The sequence below is a fragment of the Bombina bombina genome, chromosome 5, assembly GCF_027579735.1.
Source record: "Bombina bombina isolate aBomBom1 chromosome 5, aBomBom1.pri, whole genome shotgun sequence".
In the NCBI taxonomy this organism is placed as follows: domain Eukaryota; kingdom Metazoa; phylum Chordata; class Amphibia; order Anura; family Bombinatoridae; genus Bombina; species Bombina bombina.
This window is the reverse complement of record NC_069503.1, coordinates 478,932,291-478,959,608: the sequence shown is the minus strand read 5'-3', so window position 1 is coordinate 478,959,608 and position 27,318 is coordinate 478,932,291. Positions and strand designations below refer to the sequence as shown.

The 27,318-nt window shown below is 39.7% G+C and overlaps 1 protein-coding gene across 1 annotated transcript in view; it reads left to right on the top strand.

Moving 5' to 3' along the window:
* Positions 1–27,318, top strand: part of LOC128660490 (uncharacterized) — a gene marked incomplete in the record, with an annotated part of 570,712 nt that overhangs the window by 347,727 nt on the left and 195,667 nt on the right. Inside the window, 1 exon segment of the mRNA XM_053714367.1 lies at positions 1,666–1,791. Coding sequence (XP_053570342.1) covers positions 1,666–1,791 — 126 coding nt within the window.

Here is a 27,318-nt window from a genome sequence, read left to right as displayed (position 1 = left end):
TATGCATTCCATTGATATTAAGTTGTTATCTTGGAAATTTTTGTTTCTTATGGCTATCTCTTCTGCTCTGAGAGTTTCGGAACTCTCGGCTTTACAGTATAATTCACCTTATCTTATCTTCCATGCTGATAAGGCTGTTCTTTGTACTAAATTAGGTTTTCTTCCTAAAGTGGTTTCAGATAGAAATATTAATCAGGAAATTGTTGTTCCTTCGCTATGTCCTAATCCTTCTTCTCATAAGGAACGTTTGTTGCACAACCTGGATGTTGTGCATGCTCTTAAATTCTATTTAAAGGTGACTAAGGATTTTTGCCAGTCTTCTGCCCTGTTTGCTTGTTTTTCTGGAAAACGCAAAGGTCTGAAGGCTACTTCTCTTTCTCTCTGGTTGAGAAGTATTATTCGTTTGGCTTATGAGACTGCTGGTCAGCAGCCTAATGAGAGAATTATAGCTCATTCCACAAGAGCTGTCTCCTCTTCTTGGGCTTTTAAAAATGAAGCATCTGTGGAGCAGATTTGCAAGGCTGCAACTTGGTCTTCTCTGCATACTTTTTCAAAATTTTACAAATTTGATACTTTTGCCTCGGCAGAGGCTTCTTTTGGGAGAAAGGTTCTTCAAGCGGTGGTGCCTGCTATTTAGGTCTGCCTGTCTTGTTTTCCCTCCCTAGTCATCTGTGTCCTCTAGCTTGGCTATTGGTTCCCAACAGTAATTGATGATGTTGTGGACTCACCATATCTTAGGAAAGAAAACAAAATGTATGCTTACATGATAAATTTATTTATTTCCGAATATGGTGAGTCGACAACCAGGCTTTTATAATTTTTAAGACAGTTATTTTTTTGTCTAAATCTTAGGCACCTCTACACCTTTGTGTTACTCCTTTTTCTCTATTTCCCTTCGGTCGAATGACTGGGGTTTGTGGGAAGGGAAGTGATACTTAACAGTTTGACTGTGGTGCTCTTTGCCTTCTCCTGCTGGCCAGGAGTGGTATTCCCAACAGTAATTTATGATGTTGTGGACTCACCGTATCTGGAAATAAATACATTAGTCAGGTAAGCATAAATTTTGTTTTTCTCCTGCCCAAATATTAGTGGACTCTACAGCTTGGGTATTTGTTTCCAGGAATTATAGTTTGTGGACTCTCACCACCTTATGAAAGAAAACATTTGTGCTTACGTGATAAATTATTTTCTTTCATGGTGGTGATAGTCCACGAGACCCACCCAGTTTAATTTTATTACTTATTTTATTTCTGACAGCAGTTCTAGATTGCCCTTTTTCCCCTGTTATTTGCTTTTCTACTTCTCATTTCTTTTATATGTCCAACTTGAATACTAGAGGTGTGAGTTGGATTAAGTGCTCTTAGAGCTTTTGGATTTTTTGCCTCCTCCTAGTGACCAGGAGTTGAATCCCAGGATGGCTCAAGGATACTCACAACCATGAAATAATTTAATTTATCAGGTAAGCATACATATTATTTTAAAAGTAAAAAAAAAAATCTTCATGGATAAATTATTTTCTTTGTTTTATTTGAATGTTTATAAAAAATGTATTACTGTTAAAGTTGTACACTTAACCACTAGGACTGACCTTTGTTTTTCTTCATGGTTTCTGCTTGACATTGGGGCTTAAACACATTTTACAAATCTATCTTGTTTTATTTTCAGGTTAAAGAACATCCTTCCATCATAGAAGATTTAGAAAAAAAGTCGCTAACCTTGCTAGTGTACAACGAACAACTAACAATGCATGCAAAGCAAATTGAAGCTACTGATGGTGCTAAAACAATAAAGGTATGTCCTACATATGTTTGAGTAGAATATTACCTAACTGCTACTGAAGTGCAGTGAACTTGCTAGTTTTAAGATAGGATAATACTTGTTTACTGTATAGTAGAGCATCTTTTTGTTTACTGCATGTTAAACATAATCAACTTTTTTTTACAGAGCTAACGCTTTAACTGTGTCACTAGGGTTATGTGAATAAAAATATACATACATGTATTATTTGCCCCCTACCATGAACAATACAATTGTATTGCATAGTTTGCATTACAGTCTTACTTAGTCACCTTAGTCATCAGTCTTACCTTAGATTAAGCTGCAAAACTGCCTTCTGCACCCTTTTCTCTTGTTAAGTGTATCCAGTCCACGGATCATCCATTACTTGTGGGATATTCTCCTTCCCAACAGGAAGTTGCAAGAGGATCACCCACAGCAGAGCTGCTATATAGCTCCTCCCCTAACTGTCATACCCAGTCATTCTCTTGCAAGCCTCAACCAAGATGGAACTAAACAACTAGAAATACTAATTGTACAAAGAGATACACTTAGGATTATTAGAAAAGAATACCACAAAGAAAATTATTTCTTTAACTCCAAATGATCATATGAATATGAAAATTACTCTATTTGTTTACAATGTTCCATTACATTCATACTTTAATACTTTATTGTTACAACTAGGAACAAACATTCACACAGAAGTAGCCTGAAAGGGTTAAAAACACTTAAACCCAGTTAAATTAGATTGATATAGTCAGCAATGCTCTATGTATTCAGCTTGATGCCCACAAAATTATAGTGCAGGATAAGCTAAGCCCTTACAATCCGAGGGCTATTTTACTTTTAAATAGTTATATTTTTAAAGGTAAATAGTAGGCACCAGGATTCAACAAATATATAGGTATATACAGATTCTATTATTCACTAGGCAAGCAGTTAAAAAAGCGACAGACAGGAGAGAACTAGCTTCTCCTGCTGGACCCCTGACGCGCGTTTCACAGAACGCTTCCTCAGAGGGGGTGCGGGCCGCTGCTACTCGGCGTTATTTATGTTGGTGGTTGTCCCACCTCAAGCCCCTGATTTGATGTCCCTCTCGATTTCAAATGGCTCTGATTGGATGCTCATTCTGTCAATAATATGAGTAGACAGTGACATCCGGTATTACGTAACGCGAGGAGGGAGTGTGAGTAGGGGGGCGTATGTAATGTCGATAAAGGACCAATCAACACTAAGTAAACAAGGGGTGTGTATATTTAGTAGCATTGATTGGATGATCACTGCGGTTAGTAAATAAGGCATTGAGACTTAAGAATTACTTTGTATCATACCTTACCACTGCTTAGTAGTAAATTATTATGTCGTACCGCAATGGCATAATTAGGATCTTAGTCTTTAAAGCAAATACATAAAATATACGATTTATGAACGGACGCGTTATTCAAGGGTTGTAAGACAGATTGCTGCATGTAATGGCAGCCTATAGGGAGATGCTAGGATTTCATAGTATTATTAGTGTGTTGATATATATATTTGTTAATATATAGATAGAAGTTAGAATAGCCGATCACCATATAGGATACTGTTTTATAATTTATACTGATTTAGTTTCGAAATAATGCAGAGTAGTAGTTATTCTTAGTGAGGTAACGTGATTTGGTATTCTTGGTGTATATTGTACAGATGGGATTCATAAGGAATAATTATGAACCCGATCAGTAAATACACCGGCAGCATATAGTTATGTGTTAAGTTTAGTACTATATTGCATTGTCTTTATTTCCATATGTCGATGTATATATAATTTTAGGCTGATGTACAGATAGTGGGATAGGGCGTATCCTGCAGTTTGGTCTTGGGTTAGACTCTTTTATTTTCATCTCCATATATATAGAGAAAAATTTTAGGCCAGTAAATACAAATTGATGAAGTTTAGTCTAGACTCTAGATTCTTATTTGGAATCCCAAGTGTGGGTTATTATTGGGGAGTAGCAATAGTGCTATGTAACAAGAAGTGATAAGATTAAACACAGGAAATATGATGTGTGAGGGATAAAACTGTACATAAATAAAAAAGTGAAAGGGTGATGTGGGAAAGGACTGAATAAAATATATACTTAATTACAGTATCTTCCAAATGTGAGTTAATATGATATAATGATCAGTCTATACTGTGAAGGAGGGAAGTGTGTGGTATTCTTAACTAGATGAGAATATTAATCTTTGTAGTGGGAAGTGATGCCTTATTATTGTGAAAAGGGGAGTGTAAAAAGGAGCCGCATGAGTATGTTAAGTGTAAGTGAAAACTTATTTGTGTTATGATGTTAGTTTGGGCTAGGAGTGTACCCCTTATTGAACAAATAAAGTGGGAAAGATGATGTCAAAATTAGTGAGTGACAAATTGTAAGTGCCAGGTAGAGGAGAGAGACTGAGACTCATATAGGTAATTAATTCTGTATACTGTTTTAATTGGTGTGTTATTTAACTGTGTATCTGAATACAATGAAAATACATAGTTATTTCTTTGGAGTTAAGTCCCTTATCTCACATTATTTAGATAATATCCCCTGTGTTATACACTTATGATGGTTGTTGTATCAATCGAGATGTTTAACAGTTATTATCCTATGTGGGTTGTTCTAATGATAACCTTAATGTGTATTTTCTCCCAAAATTAGGTGAGTATATAATATTGAAAACACAATTTTAGATAATAATGATACTATGTATTTTTAACTTAAGGGTTAGATATATACAAAAAAGTTATTGAAGTCATTCATGCCAAACGGTTTAACCGCATTTAGGAGATATATCCATTTGCACTCCATTTTTAATAAAGCCTTTTCAATGTTGCCACCTCTTATGCCAAGAGATGCTTTTTGGATCACAGTGTATTTTAGGTCCATAGGTGAACCATTGTGGTGTGATAAGAAATGTTTGGCCACAGAGGTGATTTTTTTGCCTTTATCTTTATCTCTTTGGGCATATTTGATGTTATACACATGTTCCAAGATGCGTGTTTTTATCTCCCTTGTCGTCATGCCAACGTATGCCATTTGGCAAGAGCAATAGAGTACATATATTACTCCTATAGTGGTGCATGAGAAATGTGCTTGGAGGTTATATATTTGTCCTGTTTTTTTAGTTATTGTTTTTGTTTTCAGAACATATTTACAGGCAGAGCAGGTACCACATGGGTACATACCTGGGTTTGTGTCTTTTTTCTTGGCAGTTCTTACGAAGTGACTGGATACCAGTTTGTCTCTCAAGTTGTTTGGTCTCTTATATCCTAATGAGACTCTGTCGCCTATTAATGGCTTGAGGGTTTCATCATTTTGGAGTATGTTCCAATGGTCATTAATAATTTTAATAACATGTGGCATCTGGGGGTTATATGTCGTAATGAGTCTGGGCCATGACTCTTGAGGAGTTTTGCTTTTTGGGATTAGTAATTCATCTCTACTTTTCCTGAGTGCTTTGTACTTGGCTCTCTTTATGGATTTCTTACTGTATCCACGTGCCATTAGTCTTTGTGCTAAGGCTACACTTTCCTGTATGTAGATCTCATTGGTAGTGCAGTTCCGACGAAGTCTCAGAAATTCCCCGTATGGTATTGCTTTCAGGGTACTTGGAGAATGGGCACTGGAATGATGTAGAAGAGTATTAGTTGATGTTTCTTTCCTAAACATCGTAGTATTGATGAATCCTTCATTGTTTTTGAATATTTTTAAATCCAAAAAGCATATCTCCTGCTGGTTAGCCTCAAAAGTTAATTTGATGTTGAGATCATTCTCATTAATTCTCTTCATAAAGGTTTCAAGTTGTTCATATGACCCTTCCCAGATGAAAAGAACATCATCTATGTATCTTAACCACATTGGGATGTGTTCAGTATATTTTTCGAGCTCATTAGAAAATACATAGAATAGTTCCCAGTAGCCAAGAAATAAATTCGCGTAAGTCGGCGCGCAAGCTGTACCCATAGCGGTACCTTGGGTTTGCAAGTAATACCTGTCATTAAATGTGAAAAAGTTGTGAGTCAGGACAAATTTCAAGAGTTGAATTATAAAGTCATTATGTAGATTGTTATCATTATTATTTGAAGCCAAATAATATTTAATGGCTTTAATTCCATCCTCGTGTTTTATATTTGTGTACAGGGACTCGACGTCCGCTGTTACTAGCCACATATCCTCTGATAATTTGATGTTTTGTAACAGCTGCAGTACCTCCATTGTGTCACGTACATATGAGGGTATGCTTGTAAGATATTCCCTTAATCGCAAGTCTACAAATTTACTTGCATTTTCTGTTAAGTTGTCATTTCCTGACACAATAGGTCTTCCAGGGGGTATTGAGGAATTTTTGTGCACTTTCGGTAGAAAGTATAAAGTGGCAACTTTGGGGTTGTCCTTTATCAGATACTTTTTCTCTGAGTTAGATATTATATTGGATTTCCAAGCACTTAATATCATCTTGTTATATTGAGTAAGATATGAACTCTGCGGGTTGAATATCAACTGTTTGTAACAAGCAGAGTTAGATAGTTGTTTTTTAGCCTCATCCATATACAGTGCTTGGAAATCCAATATAATATCTAACTCAGAGAAAAAGTATCTGATAAAGGACAACCATACCCTCATATGTACGTGACACAATGGAGGTACTGTAGCTGTTACAAAACATCAAATTATGGGAGGATATGTGGCTAGTAACAGCGGACATCGAGTCCCTGTACACAAATATAAAACACGAGGATGGAATTAAAGCCATTAAATATTATTTGGCTTCAAATAATAATGATAACAATCTACATAATGACTTTATAATTCAACTCTTGAAATTTGTCCTGACTCACAACTTTTTCACATTTAATGACAGGTATTACTTGCAAACCCAAGGTACCGCTATGGGTACAGCTTGCGCGCCGACTTACGCGAATTTATTTCTTGGCTACTGGGAACTATTCTATGTATTTTCTAATGAGCTCGAAAAATATATTGAACACATCCCAATGTGGTTAAGATACATAGATGATGTTCTTTTCATCTGGGAAGGGTCATATGAACAACTTGAAACCTTTATGAAGAGAATTATGAGAATGATCTCAACATCAAATTAACTTTTGAGGCTAACCAGCAGGAGATATGCTTTTTGGATTTAAAAATATTCAAAAACAATGAAGGATTCATCAATACTACGATGTTTAGGAAAGAAACATCAACTAATACTCTTCTACATCATTCCAGTGCCCATTCTCCAAGTACCCTGAAAGCAATACCATACGGGGAATTTCTGAGACTTCGTCGGAACTGCACTACCAATGAGATCTACATACAGGAAAGTGTAGCCTTAGCACAAAGACTAATGGCACGTGGATACAGTAAGAAATCCATAAAGAGAGCCAAGTACAAAGCACTCAGGAAAAGTAGAGATGAATTACTAATCCCAAAAAGCAAAACTCCTCAAGAGTCATGTCCCAGACTCATTACGACATATAACCCCCAGATGCCACATGTTATTAAAATTATTAATGACCATTGGAACATACTCCAAAATGATGAAACCCTCAAGCCATTAATAGGCGACAGAGTCTCATTAGGATATAAGAGACCAAACAACTTGAGAGACAAACTGGTATCCAGTCACTTCGTAAGAACTGCCAAGAAAAAAGACACAAACCCAGGTATGTACCCATGTGGTACCTGCTCTGCCTGTAAATATGTTCTGAAAACAAAAACAATAACTAAAAAAACAGGACAAATATATAACCTCCAAGCACATTTCTCATGCACCACTATAGGAGTAATATATGTACTCTATTGCTCTTGCCAAATGGCATACGTTGGCATGACGACAAGGGAGATAAAAACACGCATCTTGGAACATGTGTATAACATCAAATATGCCCAAAGAGATAAAGATAAAGGCAAAAAAATCACCTCTGTGGCCAAACATTTCTTATCACACCACAATGGTTCACCTATGGACCTAAAATACACTGTGATCCAAAAAGCATCTCTTGGCATAAGAGGTGGCAACATTGAAAAGGCTTTATTAAAAATGGAGTGCAAATGGATATATCTCCTAAATGCGGTTAAACCGTTTGGCATGAATGACTTCAATAACTTTTTTGTATATATCTAACCCTTAAGTTAAAAATACATAGTATCATTATTATCTAAAATTGTGTTTTCAATATTATATACTCACCTAATTTTGGGAGAAAATACACATTAAGGTTATCATTAGAACAACCCACATAGGATAATAACTGTTAAACATCTCGATTGATACAACAACCATCATAAGTGTATAACACAGGGGATATTATCTAAATAATGTGAGATAAGGGACTTAACTCCAAAGAAATAACTATGTATTTTCATTGTATTCAGATACACAGTTAAATAACACACCAATTAAAACAGTATACAGAATTAATTACCTATATGAGTCTCAGTCTCTCTCCTCTACCTGGCACTTACAATTTGTCACTCACTAATTTTGACATCATCTTTCCCACTTTATTTGTTCAATAAGGGGTACACTCCTAGCCCAAACTAACATCATAACACAAATAAGTTTTCACTTACACTTAACATACTCATGCGGCTCCTTTTTACACTCCCCTTTTCACAATAATAAGGCATCACTTCCCACTACAAAGATTAATATTCTCATCTAGTTAAGAATACCACACACTTCCCTCCTTCACAGTATAGACTGATCATTATATCATATTAACTCACATTTGGAAGATACTGTAATTAAGTATATATTTTATTCAGTCCTTTCCCACATCACCCTTTCACTTTTTTATTTATGTACAGTTTTATCCCTCACACATCATATTTCCTGTGTTTAATCTTATCACTTCTTGTTACATAGCACTATCGCTACTCCCCAATAATAACCCACACTTGGGATTCCAAATAAGAATCTAGAGTCTAGACTAAACTTCATCAATTTGTATTTACTGGCCTAAAATTTTTCTCTATATATATGGAGATGAAAATAAAAGAGTCTAACCCAAGACCAAACTGCAGGATACGCCCTATCCCACTATCTGTACATCAGCCTAAAATTATATTGTATTTACTGATCGGGTTCATAATTATTCCTTATGAATCCCATCTGTACAATATACACCAAGAATACCAAATCACGTTACCTCACTAAGAATAACTACTACTCTGCATTATTTCGAAACTAAATCAGTATAAATTATAAAACAGTATCCTATATCGTGATCTGCTATTCTAACTTCTATCTATATATTAACAAATATATATATCAACACACTAATAATACTATGAAATCCTAGCATCTCCCTATAGGCTGCCATTACATGCAGCAATCTGTCTTACAACCCTTGAATAAACACGTTATATCCCTTAACGCGTCCGTTCATAAATCGTATATTTTATGTATTTGCTTTAAAGACTAAGATCCTAATTATGCCATTGCGGTACGACATAATAATTTACTACTAAGCAGTGGTGTAAGGTATGATACAAAGTAATTCTTAAGTCTCAATGCCTTATTTACTAACCGCAGTGATCATCCAATCAATGCTACTAAATATACACACCCCTTGTTTACTTAGTGTTGATTGGTCCTTTATCGACATTACATACGCCCCCCTACTCACACTCCCTCCTCGCGTTACGTAATACCGGATGTCACTGTCTACTCATATTATTGACAGAATGAGCATCCAATCAGAGCCATTTGAAATCGAGAGGGACATCAAATCAGGGGCTTGAGGTGGGACAACCACCAACATAAATAACGCCGAGTAGCAGCGGCCCGCACCCCCTCTGAGGAAGCGTTCTGTGAAACGCGCGTCAGGGGTCCAGCAGGAGAAGCTAGTTCTCTCCTGTCTGTCGCTTTTTTAACTGCTTGCCTAGTGAATAATAGAATCTGTATATACCTATATATTTGTTGAATCCTGGTGCCTACTATTTACCTTTAAAAATATAACTATTTAAAAGTAAAATAGCCCTCGGATTGTAAGGGCTTAGCTTATCCTGCACTATAATTTTGTGGGCATCAAGCTGAATACATAGAGCATTGCTGACTATATCAATCTAATTTAACTGGGTTTAAGTGTTTTTAACCCTTTCAGGCTACTTCTGTGTGAATGTTTGTTCCTAGTTGTAACAATAAAGTATTAAAGTATGAATGTAATGGAACATTGTAAACAAATAGAGTAATTTTCATATTCATATGATCATTTGGAGTTAAAGAAATAATTTTCTTTGTGGTATTCTTTTCTAATAATCCTAAGTGTATCTCTTTGTACAATTAGTATTTCTAGTTGTTTAGTTCTACCCTCTAAGAATCCACATCAGATGTGCACCATAATTATTATAAGTGACTACTAAGTATTGGTATATTATATACCTTTTCTGATTTACATAATAGGTACAACATCTAATTACTGACTAACTCCTACCATCCCCCACCACACTTCTCAACCAAGATGGAGGTCGTAAGAGGAGTGTGGTGTTTTATAATTAGTTTATTCTTCAATCAAAAGTTTATTTTTAAATGGTAACGGAGTGTACTGTTTATCTCAGGCAGTATTTAGAAGAAGAATCTGCCTGCGTTTTCTATGATCTTAGCAGAAGTAACTAAGATCCATGGCTGTTCTCACATATTCTGAGGAGTGAGGTAACTTCAGAGAGGGAATGGCGTGCAGGTTTTCCTGCAATAAGGTATGTGCAGTTAATATATTTCTAGGGATGGAATTTGCTAGAAAATGCTGCTGATACTGAACTAATGTAAGTAAAGCCTTAAATGCAGTGAGAGCTACTGGTTTCAGGCTTATTAATAGAGATACATACTCTTATAAAAATGTAATATAAAACGTTTGCTGGCATGTTTAATCGTTTTTATATATGTTTGGTGATAAAACTTATTGGGGCCTAGTTTTTTTCCACATGGCTGGCTTGAATTCTGCCTAGTAACAGTTTCCTGACTTTCCACTGTTGTACAAGAGGGTCAGTAGTGTGCAAGACTTCCTAATTATGGGAGTGATCCATCCAGTTCCGTGGACGGAACAAGGACAGGGTTTTTATTCAAATCTGTTTGTGGTTCCCAAAAAAGAGGGAACCTTCAGACCAATTTTGGATCTAAAGATCTTAAACAAATTCCTCAGAGTTCCATCTTTCAAAATGGAAACTATTCGGACCATCCTACCCTTGATCCAAGAGGGTCAGTACATGACCACAGTGGACCTAAAGGATGCCTACATTCACATACCGATTCACAAAGACCATCATCGGTTTCTAAGGTTTGCCTTTCTAGACAGGCATTACCAATTTGTAGCTCTTCCCTTCGGGTTGGCTACAGCCCCGAGAATCTTTACAAAGGTTCTGGGCTCACTTCTGGCGTTTCTAAGACCGCGAGGCATAGCGGTAGCTCCGTATCAAGACGACATCCTGATACAGGCGTCAAACTTTCAAGTTGCCAAGTCTCATACAGAGATAGAGAATGCGAGAGTTTGTTGCGGCTGCAGGGCCCCTTTTCTGTCAGTGTAAGCCTTTGTTAGAGCTACGGCTCTTTTTTGCTTTTAAGTGTTTTTGAATAAAGCCTTTTTACTTTTATTAACCTTTTGTACTGTCCCCCATTTTTACTTGTGGACTAAGTAGGTGTGTAGCCCTGCAGCCGCAACAAACTCTCGCATTCTCTGAATCACTATTGCGCCCTTGACAGAGGCGTGACGGCTGGGCTCCCTACTTCCGGAACTAACATTGCTGGCTGTATGGAGGAGTAGCACGGATACTACACACAGACACGCCGAAGTGACGCTGCTCAGCGACGGACCATAACCCCCGCAGGAACGGTAAGCGCCACACTAGTGTACTTTCTACTCATACAGAGATAGTTCTGGCATTTCTGAGGTTGCATGGGTGGAAAGTGAACGAGGAAAAGAGTTCTCTATCCCCACTCACAAGAGTCTCCTTAGGGACTCTTATAGATTCTGTAGAAATGAAAATTTACCTGACGGAGTCCAGGTTATCAAAACTTCTAAATGCTTGCCGTGTTCTTCACTCCATTCCGCGCCCTTCGGTGGCTCAGTGTATGGAGGTAATCGGCTTAATGGTAGCGGCAATGGACATAGTGCCATTTGCGCGCCTACATCTCATACCGCTGCAATTATGCATGCTGAGTCAGTGGAATGGGGATTACACAGATTTGTCCCCTCTGCTAAATCTGGATCAAGAGACCAGAGATTCTCTTCTCTGGTGGTTGTCTCGGGTCCACCTGTCCAAGGGTATGACCTTTCGCAGGCCAGATTGGACAATTGTAACAACAGATGCCAGCCTTCTAGGTTGGGGTGCAGTCTGGAACTCCCTGAAGGCACAGGGATCGTGGACTCAGGAGGAGAAACTCCTTCCAATAGATATTCTGGAGTTAAGAGCGATATTCAATGCTCTTCTGGCTTGGCCTCAGTTAGCAACACTGAGGTTCATCAGATTTCAGTCAGACAACATCACGACTGTGGCTTACATCAACCATCAAGGGGGAACCAGGAGTTCCCTAGCGATGTTAGAAGTCTCAAAAATAATTCGCTGGGCAGAGTCCCACTCTTGCCACCTGTCAGCAATCCATATCCCAGGCGTGGAGAACTGGGAGGCGGATTTTCTAAGTCGTCAGACTTTCCATCCGGGGGAGTGGGAACTCCATCCGGAGGTGTTTGCTCAATTGATTCATCGTTGGGGCAAACCAGAGTTGGATCTCATGGCGTCTCGCCAGAACGCCAAGCTCCCTTGTTACGGATCCAGGTCCAGGGACCCAGAAGCGACGCTGATAGATGCTCTAGCAGCGCCTTGGTTCTTCAACCTGGCTTATGTGTTTCCACCGTTTCCTTTGCTCCCTCGACTGATTGCCAAAATCAAACAGGAGAGAGCATCGGTGATTCTGATAGCACCTGCGTGGCTACGCAGGACTTGGTATGCAGTCCTAGTGGACATGTCATCCTTTCCACCATGGACTCTGCCTCTAAGACAGGACCTTCTGATACAAGGTCCTTTCAATCATCCAAATCTAATTTGAGACTGAGACTGACTGCATGGAGATTGAACGCTTGATTCAAAGCGTGGCTTCTCCGAGTCAGTCATTGATACCTTAATACAGGCACGAAAGCCTGTTACCAGGAAAATCTACCACAAGATATGGAGTAAATATCCTTATTGGTGTGAATCCAAGAATTACTCATGGAGTAAGGTTAGGATTCCTAGAATATTGTCTTTTCTCCAAGAGGGCTTGGACAAAGGATTATCAGCTAGTTCCTTAAAGGGACAGATTTCTGCTCTGTCTATTCTTTTGCACAAGCGTCTGGCAGAGGTTCCAGACGTTCAGGCATTTTGCCAGGCTTTGGTTAGAATTAAGCCTGTGTTTAAACCTGTTGCTCCTCCGTGGAGCTTAAACTTGGTTCTTAAAGTTCTTCAAGGAGTTCCGTTTGAACCCCTTCATTCCATTGATATTAAACTTTTATCTTGGAAAGTTCTGTTTTTGATGGCTATTTCCTCGGCTCGGAGAGTCTCTGAGCTATCTGCCTTACAATGTGATTCTCCTTATCTGATTTTTCATGCAGATAAGGTAGTTCTGCGTACCAAACCTGGGTTTTTACCTAAGGTGGTTTCTAACAAGAATATCAATCAAGAGATTGTTGTTCCATCATTGTGTCCTAATCCTTCTTCAAAGAAGGAACGTCTTTTACATAATCTGGACGTAGTCCGTGCCTTGAAGTTTTACTTACAAGCTACTAAGGATTTTCGTCAAACATCTTCCCTGTTTGTCGTTTACTCTGGACAGAGGAGAGGTCAAAAAGCTTCGGCAACCTTTCTGTCCTTTTGGTTTCGGAGCGTAATACGCCTAGCCTATGAGACTGCTGGACAGCAGCTCCCTGAAAGGATTACAGCTCATTCTACTAGAGCTGTGGCTTCCACATGGGCCTTCAAAAATGAGGCCTCTGTTGAACAGATTTGCAAGGCTGCGACTTGGTCTTCGCTTCACACTTTTTCAACATTTTTCAAATTTGATACTTTTGCTTCTTCGGAGGCTGTTTTTGGGAGAGAGGTTCTTCGGGCAGTGGTTCCTTCCGCTTAATCCTGCCTTGTCCCTCCCATCATCCGTGTACTTTAGCTTTGGTATTGGTATCCCACAAGTAATGGATGATCCGTGGACTGGATACACTTAACAAGAGAAAACATAATTTATGCTTACCTGATAAATTTATTTCTCTTGTAGTGTATCCAGTCGACGGCCCGCCCTGTCCTTTTAAGGCAGGTCTAAATTTTAATTAAACTACAGTCACCACTGCACCCTATGGTTTCTCCTTTCGCTGTTTGTTTTCGGTCGAATGACTGGATATGACAGTTAGGGGAGGAGCTATATAGCAGCTCTGCTGTGGGTGATCCTCTTGCAACTTCCTGTTGGGAAGGAGAATATCCCACAAGTAATGGATGATCCGTGGACTGGATACACTACAAGAGAAATAAATTTGTCAGGTAAGCATAAATTATGTTTTTCTTCATAAATGGAAAGATTCCACAGCTGCATTCATTATTTTTGGGAATTCAGAACCTAGCCACCAGGAGGAGGCAAAGACACCCCAGCCAAAGGCTTAAATACCTCCCCAACTTCCCTCATCCCCCAGTCATTCTTTGCCCCAGGAGGTTGGCAGAGAAGTGTCAGAAATTTCGATAGTCTCTTATGGAGGGTACTACTCTTCGGCATGGGACTGGAGTTTTAAGTAGTCCTGTCAGCCTCTCATTGAGAGCATGGGTGAAAGTTAGAGTCAGGAGATGCAGGGAGAGTCTTTCTGCGAAACCATCCCGACTCATATTAACAGCTCCACAAGCAATCAGCGTTGGCGAGTTTCGCTGCCTGCTTTTTTTCTCAAGTCCATGGCAGAAGCGACGTTGCCATCTGTCACACTTGAAGGGCCGTGTTCCTGTTCCACGGCTTATATTCCGGTAAGATCGTTTCATTTTACATTCGTCATGGATGTATTGTAATTGAAACTGTTTATCTGAGAGGGGCTACAACCTTTCGAGGATAACTTTAACATAGGGTCTCAGTGAGGATCCTTTTTGTATCTCGGAATCAAGGGTTAATATCTCCTGAGGGAGGTTATTAAACAGGGGAGTTTATAATCATGTTTGTTATGTGATTCTGTCTGCTACTGTGTAATGTTGCTTCGGCTCATGGCTATTTTGCAACATAACGGCCTATGTGTATTGACGCAGCCTTTACGATCGGGGGCGCTTTTGCATGGACTGCACGGTTTACTTTGTGACCTGGCGTGACCACATTTTGGCTCTCCATTTCCGCATTCCTGATCATTTGGCGACGGAGAAATCCTGGTCTGCTGGTGTCTATTTCCCTGGAGGTGGTGAGTGCCCCAGCCGTTGGTGGTGTAAGGTGCCGTTTAGATTTTTCTTATGGTCCATTTTTCATTCAATATCCCAGTTATGGAGGATTCTGAATTTTTGGAGACAGATGTCTCTGATTCAGACTCTACTTCTTGCGAAGAATATGAATTGACCCAGGTGATACATGCCCATTAGTTATGTTCCAAATGCCGTTTTAGAGTGCTCTGTTCCTCGGGATCGGGGAATCGGGTGCCCACTGAGCCATCCGCCTCTGGGGATTCCATTTCCCACAAGGCGAGTTCCCTACCACCAACTCTTACTACGCATGTATGTAACCCAAACGCTACTTATCCTTCTATGGAGGGTGGCCTGTTCCCACCGGAGGTTATGTCACGGTTCCGCATGGCCATATCTTTGGTGCTGGCGCATCTGCACCTCCCAGGAGTGTGCTTGCAATATTGTCTGTGTTCCATTAACCGGGACTCGTCAGGCGTGGGATCGCCTGGTTCAGTTCAGCCCTCCGGGGAGCGACTGCTCTGAGGTCAACCTTTGGGGCCGGTGTTTTCTTTTGTCCCGGCGGAGGTATGTTGTGCCTTTCGTTATAGACTGGCACCTTCGTGTTCTACTGAGGCACGTTTTGGCGTTGCTGGAGAATCCTACTCTTAATGGGTCTGGGGATTCTCAGTCTTAATCTTCGACTGGCTTGCTTGCATAGACATAAGAAAATTAAGTAATCTTCTTATAGTCTTTGTTATTTGTGTATCCTTTTCCAGTTCTGAGCTTGGAAGTCGCGGACCCCTGTTGGGCTATTCCTGCGGGTTTGTCCGTTCTTCCTGGGCAATGACCTACGGGTTGCCTTATCTTTTATTTTAATCCGATGAGGATCATTTTTATTTGGTCTAAAGCTCATGTTGTGTGATGTTTCCTTCAGGAACCTTCTTCTCTGGAATTGATACTCGCGATTTTTTGGTAGCACTGTTTACTTTGAGGACGTACTAGTCTTATGTTTTGTCTGACTGTTTATCCCTCCATCTCGGGGGAGACTCTATGTGGCCTTGACAGTGCTGGGGCCCTTGGTTTCAGACTGGTCCTGACTGGGTACAAATCCTTCTGTCTTGTCTGGTTTTTCTGGTGGCTTTGGCTGCTTAATTGGGAAGTGAAGGCCATAAGTCTTCCTTTGGGAGTTAGTTGTCTCCATATCAGGGGCGATAGGAGCAGTTGTCTCTTTTTCCAAGCTTTTTGCTTAGAGGATGTTTTTCTCCCTGAGTTTGGGATGCTTTGCATTCTTCTCCCTTGGGTGTGGTCCTCTGGAACGTTAATCTGAAAGTATTATGGAGACTAGCCTTTCTTTTCTACTCTCTTTCGGGTTACTGTTCTCATTCTAATTTCCCTTTGTGCTGCTCTTGGGGCCTTTGGGCTCTAGAGAAATTCTGTGACTTTGTTGCGGCATAGCACCTTGTTAGGGTGGAGTTGACCTCCAGCCAAGGGTGTTCTCTTACCTTTGGGCGGGAATTTCGAGTGAGTCCTGTACCCGTTCTCCAGGTTCCCGATTATCATCCCCTGTGAGGTCTGATTGCTTCAGACGGGGTATCTTGTGTTCCCTGGGGGGGCTGTTTGTTCTAGGACGATTCTGGGTCCCGGGTTCTTGTCTTGGATCCTTCTTGGATGTCTGGAGACTTATGATCCTGTGGACTGGTTCGGGATGACCCAGTTTTTTCAGGGACCCTATGTTGCGACATAGGGACTAGCTCATTGGGCTTGCAAGCAGGAAGGCCAGAGTTCACATCCACCTTCGGGTACTGGTTATAAACTTTAAGGCCTGACTTGTCCTTCGGACGGAGTGTGCTCCTCTTCATGGGGAGTTTTTTCTCTGTTTGGTCAACAGTGGTGTCTGGATGATTTTTTCATTTGGTCCGTGATTTGATCATACGATGGCTTCATGTCTTGTGGACATGTACGCTGTTCTTATCTGTGCCCTTCCCTTTTGAGAGGATAGTTTGTCTTCCTTATGAGCTGGGGTTTCCTCTCTCTGGAGGGTCATTGTCCTGCCGTGTGTAGGAGGTTGGATCAGGTGGCTTATTTCTGTAATGGGCAGCATCTGCTGCTCTGTGGGCTCTGTTCCACCTGTTGGAAATTTGTCTCTCTACGTAGAGACTGTCTAAGAGAGTTGTGACAGGTCTTCCTACGGATCTATTGCACTTTTCTCTCTTCCAGGTCCTAGGGGGTTCTCCTTGGGAGTGCCTTATTTTGGAGGAGCGGATTGGGTTGGCACCCAAGCTCTGTTGGGGTGGGTGAGTCCACCCTTTTTTCTTTCCATTCCCTCGGGGTTTGTAATTGGGGTCTTTCTGTCCCCCCTGTCTATCAGACATGTCTGTCACTTGGACTGGTTTGTTGTTGGAGCAGGATCTGAGATCTGGTGCTCTGCTATTTAGTCCTCGGAGCATTCGAGGTACGGTAAGCCTCTTTGAGGTTTCTCCTTTTCCACGTTTAAGATTTGTGGCAAGGACTGGCGACTCTTAGATAGCCTGCGACATTATCGCTGGTTAGGATCCTTCAGATTGCTAAGTATCCACTATCTTCAGCTGCTTTCTACTTGCCCTGCAAGTATTTAAGTTTTTAGAGTAATTTTTAGATGACTGCAGCGTGTAGTGTTTTTGCTTCAGGTGTTGTTCGTCAGACCTATCTGAGCTTGCTGCAAGAGGTTTCGTTTCTGCTAGCTCAGCATACAAATACACTATGGCTACTTTGCACTGTAGCAAACCGAGGGTTGCAAGTTTGATCCCCGGCGAGGTCTACTCAGCCTTTCCTCCTTTTGAGGTTGATAAAATGAGCAGTGCCTTGAGTCCCTTAAGGGGGATTAGCCGCACTTTACAAGTACAATCCTGTTTTCTCTTTGTCTTTTTTTTTTCTTTGTGGAAGAATACGGTAGTTTGTTCCATTTCTTTAGTAAGGGGTGTGTTGTTTGGAGACCGACTGCTGGGCGACGGTGTCTCTTGGAGGCTGTTGACTCAGTCGAATCTAGTTCCTGCGGTCTCTAGCAAGGCTTGTGGACTATCTGCGGGTCAGTGTCCTTGAGCCTTTTCCTTTTTTTCAAAGTTGTTCTCGGCTTCGGACAAAGCGGAATTTTGTTGGGTAGGGGGTTTCAGGCCTGGTGCCCTCAGAATGGGCAGCCTCTTGTACCCTCCAGTTTTTTGCATTCAGTGTCCTCTATAGCTTGGGTATTGTTTTCCCAAAAGTAATGAATGCAGCTGTGGACTCTTTCCATTTATGAAGATAAACTTAAATTATGCTTACCTGATAATTTTCCTTTCTTCAGATGGAGTCCACAGCTCCTCACACCTTTTTTTTTTTCTGTGGAGCGTCTGTTATTTTTGTTCTTCTAGCACCTTTTCACCCTGATATTTCTTCTACTGTTCCTTGTTCCCTTGGCAGAATGACTGGGGGATGAGGTAAGTGGGGGAGGTATTTAAAGGGACACTATACCCAAACATTTTCTTTCATGATTAAGGTAGAGAATATAATTTTAAACAACATTCCAATTTACTTCTATTACCTAATTTGCTTTATTCTTTAGATATACTTTAATGAAGAAATAGCAATGCACCCAGTGAACCAATCACAGGAGGCATCTATGTGCAGCTGCCAATCAGCAGCTACTAAGCATATCTATATATGCTTTTCAGCAAAGAATATCAAGAGAATGAAGCAAAATAGATAATAGAAGTAAATTAGAAAGATGTTTATAATTGTATGCTCTTTCTAAATCGAAAGAAAAAATGTTATCTATATGACACATGTGAACTAGCACAGTCTAACTGTGAAAAACTTTCAAAATGCTCTGAGCTAGGAGGCGGTTTTCAACTGTTTAGAAATCAGTTTGAGCCTAGCTAGGTTTAGCTTTTCAAAAACACCACCAAGGGAACAAAGCAAATTTGATGATAAAATTAAATTGGAAAGTTGTTTAAAATTGCATGCCCTATCTGAATCATGAAAGTTTAATTTTGACTAGACTGTCCCTTTAAGCCTTTGGCTGGGGTGTCTTTGCCTCCTCCTGGTGGCCAGGTTCTGAATTCCCAAAAGTAATGAATACAGCTGTGGACTCTTTCCATCTGAAGAAAATAAAATTATCAGGTAAGCATAATTTTAAGTTTTCTATATCATGCAGCAGGAACGGTAAAAAGTTATTTTCAATAAACTGTCAATGCTATTCAGGAGAGTGCTTCGATGCAGCCCAGGTCAGGATGTCATTAGTGGGCGGAGTTTGACAAGTGGCCAGAAACTATATTCATTTTAACGCACTGGTTTTCAAACCTGTCCTCGGGCGTCCCTAAAATTCCACATTTTTGATGATTTCTGAACTGGAGCACAGATGAAATGATCAGCTGTTTAACAAACATGGTTATTTTACCTGCTCTTATCCAAGGTAATCCTGAAAACCTGGCCTGTTGTAGACATGAAGACAGGTTTGAAAACCAGTGTTATTTTAAGATTACTTTTTTTTTACTGTTCCTGCTGCATTAAATAGAAAGGGGTGCAGGAGGCTATTTGCAGCTTAATCTAAGGCACTGGTTTTCAAACCTACCCTCAGGCCTCCCCAACAGTCCAGGTTTTCTACACGCGAGACCCGATGCACGTTCCTGATGCCGATGAAACATTGCACATGCGCAAGCATCAGCCAAGTAAACATTGAATCAAGAGTTTTATTGTTTACTTGGTGCTAATCCCCAGAAGATCTTTGCGTGCGAGCAAACGTCCCTGTAGTAATAAGCGAGCATGTTACTACAGTTGTAATCAAAATTATTCAACCCCATTGCAAATCAGGTTTATTGTCAAAAGTTAGACTTTCAGCTGAAATAGTTCAACACAACAAATGCTTCAAGTGGTTTCCCCAAATTTAACAGAAAATTCTACTTTTAATGAATTCTGCATTCTCAAAATTAATCAACCGCTTCATGGCAAGCATCTTTAGTACTTAGTAGGGCACCCTTTTACTGTTATGACCTGCTGCAAACTAGATGCACAGCCATCTTAGCCCCTTCCTTATGAGCATTGGCCTCCAGTTTAGTAATAATCTTGGATTTTCGTGTTGCAACTGCCTTCTTCAAATACCACCAGAGATTTTCTATGGGCTTCAAGTCAGGTGACTCTGTTGGCCAATGTAGAATCTTTCAGGACTTCTTTTGCAACCAAGCCTTGATGGAATTTGAGGTATGCTTGGGATCTTTATCCGGTTTGAAGGTCCAATGACACCCAAGCTTTAGTTTCCTCACAGATGGCATGACGTTTTCTACTAGGATTTCCTGATACTTCAATTAATCCATCATGCCTTCCACACGCTGAAGGTTTTCAGTGCCTGAGGATGCAACGCATCACTGAGTCACCACCATGTTTAACTGTAGGTATAGTGTTCTTTTCAGCATATGCTTGAGTCTTCTTCCTCCGGATATACCGCTGATCCATCGGGCCGAAAAGTTCAATTTTGTTTCATCGCTCTACAGAACAGAATCCCAAAACTTCTGTGGCTTATTTATATGATTTTGAGCATATTGGAGCAGACTTTTTTTCTTGTGCTTTTGTGGTGTACATCTTTTAATTCTGGCATGTAAACCTTCTGCGTTTAGTACGTGCTTTACTGTGCAAGCTGAAACCTCAGTGCCTGTTGCCACCAAGTCTTGCTGCTGGTCTTTTGCTGTCACTCGAGGGTTTTTCTCAACCTGCCTTCTCAGAAATCTGGTTGCAGCCATTGATAGCATCTGTTTTCTGCCCTGTCCACGTAGTGTAACCACTGTTCTTTTAACTTTGAACTTACAAACTATGCTTCCAACAGTGTCTCTAGGAACATTCAGCTCCTTTGTTATCTTTTTGTATCCTGATTTTGGGGAAACCATTTAAAGCATTCATTGTGTTGAGGTATTTCAATTGCTTTTGTTTGATTTGTTTATCAAAGTCTGTACATTTTGACAATAAACTTGATTTCCAATGGGGCTTGAATAATTGTGATTACAACTGTATTACAATTCTATGCTGTAATTTTATAAAAGAGATCATTATTATATTTACATAGAATTATGTATTCAGTAGTTAAATCATCATTATAATCCTCACAATATAAATTACAGCATTGAAATTAATTCAAATACAGTTACTGGCACAAATCCAGGTAAACAATGAATCTCAATATAATAAACAATTCACTGTTTGCTTTGGCGTGCGTGACCAGAGAATTCCTTTGTGCTTCAACACTTATGTTCTAAACTCTCATGCACACGCATAATGTATGAGAAGAAAAAAACGTTCCTGATTGGCTGAACGTATAGGACCAAGGAGACGTTCAAGCGCATGCGTGGAACATCGAAAGCATTGACTTATTGAAATCAGAGAGCCGTAGCTAATATTCCTGTTGGATGCAAAGTCAGATGTCCCCCAAAAAAATATGCAAAGGAGGGGTGCCTTCGGGGACTCGCAATACACCAAGGCCCCGATATTCAAAGCATTGAAAGACCGTCGGGAAACTGGTTCGCTGCCCTCGTCAGCCTCGCAGTCGTGCTGTGTTTTCGAGATATTATATGAAAAGGGGTTTGTCCGAGCAATGCTGGCAAGCGGCAATGTCTCTCCCATAGAAGTCAATGGAAACATGACGTTCCCACCTGCATCGCTGCTCGTCGCTATTTTGCTGCGGTGGGGGTGGGCCTACATGGAGCAGACAGTGCGCTCACTGAAAATTCAAATTTGTTTCGCTGTAGGTACACTTCAAATATTGCCGTGAGCACCTAAGTTTAATTACACCTACACTAACTAGGATAGCTGGCGAGACAAACATGGCTGCTACCCTCTTGGCAACCTGCACGTCGCTGCTTCGAATATATCGATTTTGTGTCGCTGTGTCCGAATCAAAAACCAAGCTACTCCCACTAGCACGCCTCGCTAACTCCCTCTGAACGCCTATTACTACACTCCTTCTGCTCCACCTCACTAACTCACACTGACTGCCTACACCTACGTCACAGCTAACCTACACTCTCACTGCACCTCTCAGCTAACTCCCTCTGACTGCCTACATATACGTCACGTTTAACCTACACACCCCCGGAACACCTAGCTAAGTACCTAATACTGCCTACACTGATGTAATCTCTAAACTACATTCCCCTGGAATGCCCCAGCTAACTCCCACTTACTGCGTACTGTCAAAAAAATAACTCACTATAATAAACTATACTAAATTATAAACCTTCCCTTTATAACTATGAAGCTATGCCGCTAAAATTATAATCAAAGTTTAAATAACGTCACACAGATGAGCTAAAACGGTGGCGGCCGACCGCTGGAAGGCCCTCAAAACCTTGCCGGGCTCCTGGAACTCAGCACCAGACCGGAAGAGACCCTTTTAGTATTTTGTTGGTAATTTGATGAGGCACCCAGGGATACCACTTGTTTGGGGTTGCTACCTTCTGGGAGGTTTGGTGGACCGAATATGAAGGGGTTACCTAGGTGGTAACTCGCCATAGAACAAGCTGCTAAGCTCTTATTTCCTGGTAGAGTGCTTCTCTCTTTGGCCCCGGTGTTCAAAACATCAACAGAATTTTCTAAAAAAAAAAAAAAGATGTATGTGCGAGTGGTGCTTGTCGGCCTTTTACTGGGGGGGGGGGGGTATTTAAAGATGTGCTAAAATGCCGGCTGCCGACCGCAGGTGGACTTGCAAAACCTGGCGGGCCTATCTGGACTCCTGGAACTTAGCACTGGACTGGAATTGATCCCCAGTCCGCCGCTCTTTAAAAGGGGTGTTGATCCACTATGATGAAAGGGATCAACTTGGTCTTTAGTATGTTGTCGGCAATTTCATGAAGCTCCTAGGGATATCACTTGTTTGGGGGGTGCTACCTTCTGGTAGAATGGGGGACACTTCAAATTTGGTACCCCATTCCTCCCAGAAGGTAGCACCTCCAAACAAGTGTTATCCCTAGGTGCCTCATCAAATTGCCGAAAACATACTAAAAAAACATCTTGATCCCTTGCACCCTACTCGATCGACACCCCTTTGAAGTAGCGGCGGGACTGGGTTCAATTTCAGTCCAGCGCTGAGTTCCAAGAGCCCAGATAGGCCGGGGAGGTTTTGCTGGTCTTTCGGCGTTTACCTCATCTCCATGACAAAATATGCATTGTCATGTACAATGTAGATTATTTAGTATTGGAAATATGTTAAAAGGTATTTAATAGTTGCTTGCTTTTATTTCAAACATAAATATATATTTGAAAATATGTTTATGTTCACAGTAATCTACAGCAAACATTAAATCCATTTTAAGGTATCTACAATACTTTAAAAAATATGCATCGTACATGACTATGCATATTATTTAAACTGACCCATAAACTGCATAACCTAAAAAATAACTGTAGAAGCTAAGGCCCTACACATAAATGTTCAATATTTAAATGATGTAATGTTATGTAGAATGCATAATGTTTAAATATTTGCCTATAAATTAAAATGTAATTAATGTTGCTTGTTGTGTTTATTATTTCTAATTAAAGACAGTATAATTACTATTATAGCATGCCTGTTATGTAAAAAATATTATTTAATCCTACTGACTACTATAACATAAATACATAATAACATATATATCTGTTATCACTAATAAAAGCAACAAGCTAACATAAAAACATTTTAATTGATATGCATTACTTAAACCATTATGCAATATACACACATACCTGTTAATATTGAATATCAATGCAAGGCCTTACTACATTATCAGCGCTGCGGAATCTGTTGGCGCTCTACAAATACCTGATGATAATAATAATAATGATAGCTACAATCTTTGGAAAAAAATGCATTGTCATGTATTATTCATATTAGTTTAAATATTGGATATATAAATTAAAATGTAGATATTATTGCCTGATGCATTTATTATTGTAATTAAAAATATATTTTTAAAATAGATATTTGTTATGAAGGACAGTTGCATTATAATTATAGTATCACATAATGACATGCCTGCTATGCAATAAAACAATTGTAACACAAATATTACTTTTAAAAAATAATAATAATAAAAAAAAGTAACACTAATGCCTTTTGAATATAAATTTTAAAATATATATTTATATTTAGAATAAAAAAAAAAATACATATTAATTTATATACAATAAAGCCTTCCATCCTATGTTCCCAAATGGGAGACAGAGATTAACGATACGATCTCATTAAAAGATTGGCATTCAATTTTTCAACTCATTAAAAGATTGGCATTCAATTTTTCAGATCTGCATCCACAATATCCACTATGAAAAACTATGTACAGCAAAATACCCGTGATCAAATGTCAACTACTCCAAACCCTACTATTAATCATGATAAACACAGATAAACCCATTATTTCAGCCCACTGGAAACAGATTAACCTACCTAATAAACAATACTGGAAAGATAAAATATCTTCTGCTCTCCAATTAGAGAAATATAATTACATTTAAAAACAAAAAAATAGATGACTACCTCCCAATATGCTTATTGTGGGAAGAATACAAGAATTAGGAACTTAGTACCAACAGAACGAATCTAATCTATTCAGATAATTATTGTGTTCCACACTACTGGGAGCTAAACAAGACTATAGAATCCAACATTTTATAGTCATACTTTTACTTCATTAATTTCTGGGAATCCTCAATTGTTCTTTTCTAAATATATATGTCTGGATTGTTAGTTCAACTGATTGACAAACTATGCTCTGTTAAATATGTATCCAGGACTTTATACACCCGTTGAAACACTGTCACATAACACTCTGTAAAGTTCAATATTTTTGTGCTATTTAAGTTTTGTACAAATCTTTATAATTCAATAAAGCTTTTTTGAAAAACAAAAAATTATATACAATAGATAAAAGAATATGCATCATACATAAGAACGCATAAAATTTAAAAAATTGTAGATAAATTCACTATTAACCCCTAAGCTGCCCTAACCTTATTGACCCCCATACAGGTATAGGGGGGTTAGGCAATTAAGGCCTAATAAATGGTAACCATCAATAATCACCTAATCAACCCCCATACAGGCATGGGTGGTAGGAGATTAAGGCCTAAACTGCCGCCTCCCAACGCAACCTAGAACTACATTGACACCTAACCCCACTCCAAACTAACCCCCCTAAAAATAAAAAACATTATACCTAACACTAATCTACATGCCCATAAAATGAAAAAATATTTTTTTAACCCTTTGAGTGCTAATGACGGCTCTGAGCCGTCACAGAGTTTCTCACTCTAGTGCTAATGACGGCTCAGAGCCGTCATGAGCACTCTCCCACCTTGAGGGAGATCTTGGGGCTCCTTACTGCTCCTACCCCGGCGATCGTGCCTGTAGAGTGACAGGCATCGCCGGGGCTTCACGTGATGCGCGGTGAAAACTTTATTTATACTTAACAATGTTAAGTATAGGAGGAGGGGGCATGCTGCTTAGAAGCCTGTATCTCAGGCATCTAAGCAGCTACAGGCCCCCAAGATCCATTGTTGGAAAGGTAATCACCTAACCTTTCCAACAGTGTAAGTCTTGGGGTCTGTAAAAATTTTTTAAAAAGTTTAAAAAAAAAATGTTTTCAAAAATAAAAAAAATAAAATAAATTAGCACCCAGGTGGGAAATGGCTTAGCAGCCAAAGGGTTAAAAAACCTAACACTAAAATAAATTACAATAGCTCTTTAAAGGGCCTTTTGTAGGGCATTGCCCTAAAGTGATCAGCTATTTTACATTTTAAAAACAATTTTAAAATAACCTATACAAGTAACCCCCCCAAAACAATAGACTCTTACTCAAAAAAAAACTATCTTATAAAGTAAAAGTAAAAAAAGCCTATACTTAAAAATAAAAAAGCCACCCCAAAAAAGCCCTAACTAACCCCAAAAGTAGTACTCACTGTTGGGTAATCCGGCTCCTCTTGATCCGATGTTGGGCCCTCTTCATCCTGGCGCCAGGGGCCCATCCTTGCAGAGGCGGACCTCGGCGACCTCTTCCGCCACCTCCACTCCTTTTCTTCAGCTTTCTTCTACGACCCCTCCTCTTCATGTGCTCACCACCTCACACTGAAATTCCAGAAGCACGGAACCCCCCAGTATTACCACTTAATTCCTATTGGCTGATTTTAAATCAGTCAATCCCTGTTGGATGATTTGAATCAGCCAATAGCAAGAACTTTTTTTAAAATTTAAATTCTAATTATCCTTTTCTATTGGATGATTTAAATTTAAAAAAGTTCTTGCTCTTGGCTGATTCAAATCAGCCAAAAGGGGTTGACTGATTTTAAATCAGCCAATTGGAATTAAGTGGTATCCCTATATATTGGGGTTCTGCGCTTCCGGGATTTCAGTGTGCGTCGGCAACTACATGAAGACCATGGCTCCCTGAAGAAACGAAGATTGCGGAGTGGAGGCGGAAGAGGTTGCCAAACTTCTCCACCGCCGGAAGTGGCCGCCGCAAAGATAGACCCCTGGTGCCAAGATGGAGTGCCCATAATCAGATCAAGAGGAGCTGGATTACCCAACAGAGAGTACCACTTTTGGGGTTAGTTAAGGCTTTTTTTGGGTGAGTTGTTTTTTATTTTTTAATCATAGGCTTTTATTTTCTAGGTGGCATAGGGGTTAATAGTTACTTGCGGTGGGTATGTGGAGGCATAGGGGTTAGTAGGATAGATACTTGCGGTGTGTATGTGGCGATTTAGGGGTTGATATGATAGATTCTTGCGGTTGGTATGTGGCAGTTTAGATCTTTATTAGTGTAGTGTTTGCGGTCCTGGGGTACTTCAGTTTAGGGGTATTAGGATTAGTGGTTAGGCAAATGGCAGTTATATTTCCAAGTAATCCTTTACTATACATCGCCAATATGGTCAGCGATGCTGGGTGTTGTCTATAGCCAACATCGCCAACCAATGGCATGTATAGTAAACGCCTCTCGAGAATGCCACTACGTCAGGAGCTTGGAATATTTCTACAGGCTCTCTCTACAGTAGCAGGATCCCTTGGTATATTTTGCCTTCTCATAGCACTTTCGATCATCGGGCCCAAGAGAGGAAAGGTAAAAAAAATGTTAAAAATGATATTGACATTATTAGCGAGAAACTAGTCTGTATGATTATTGGG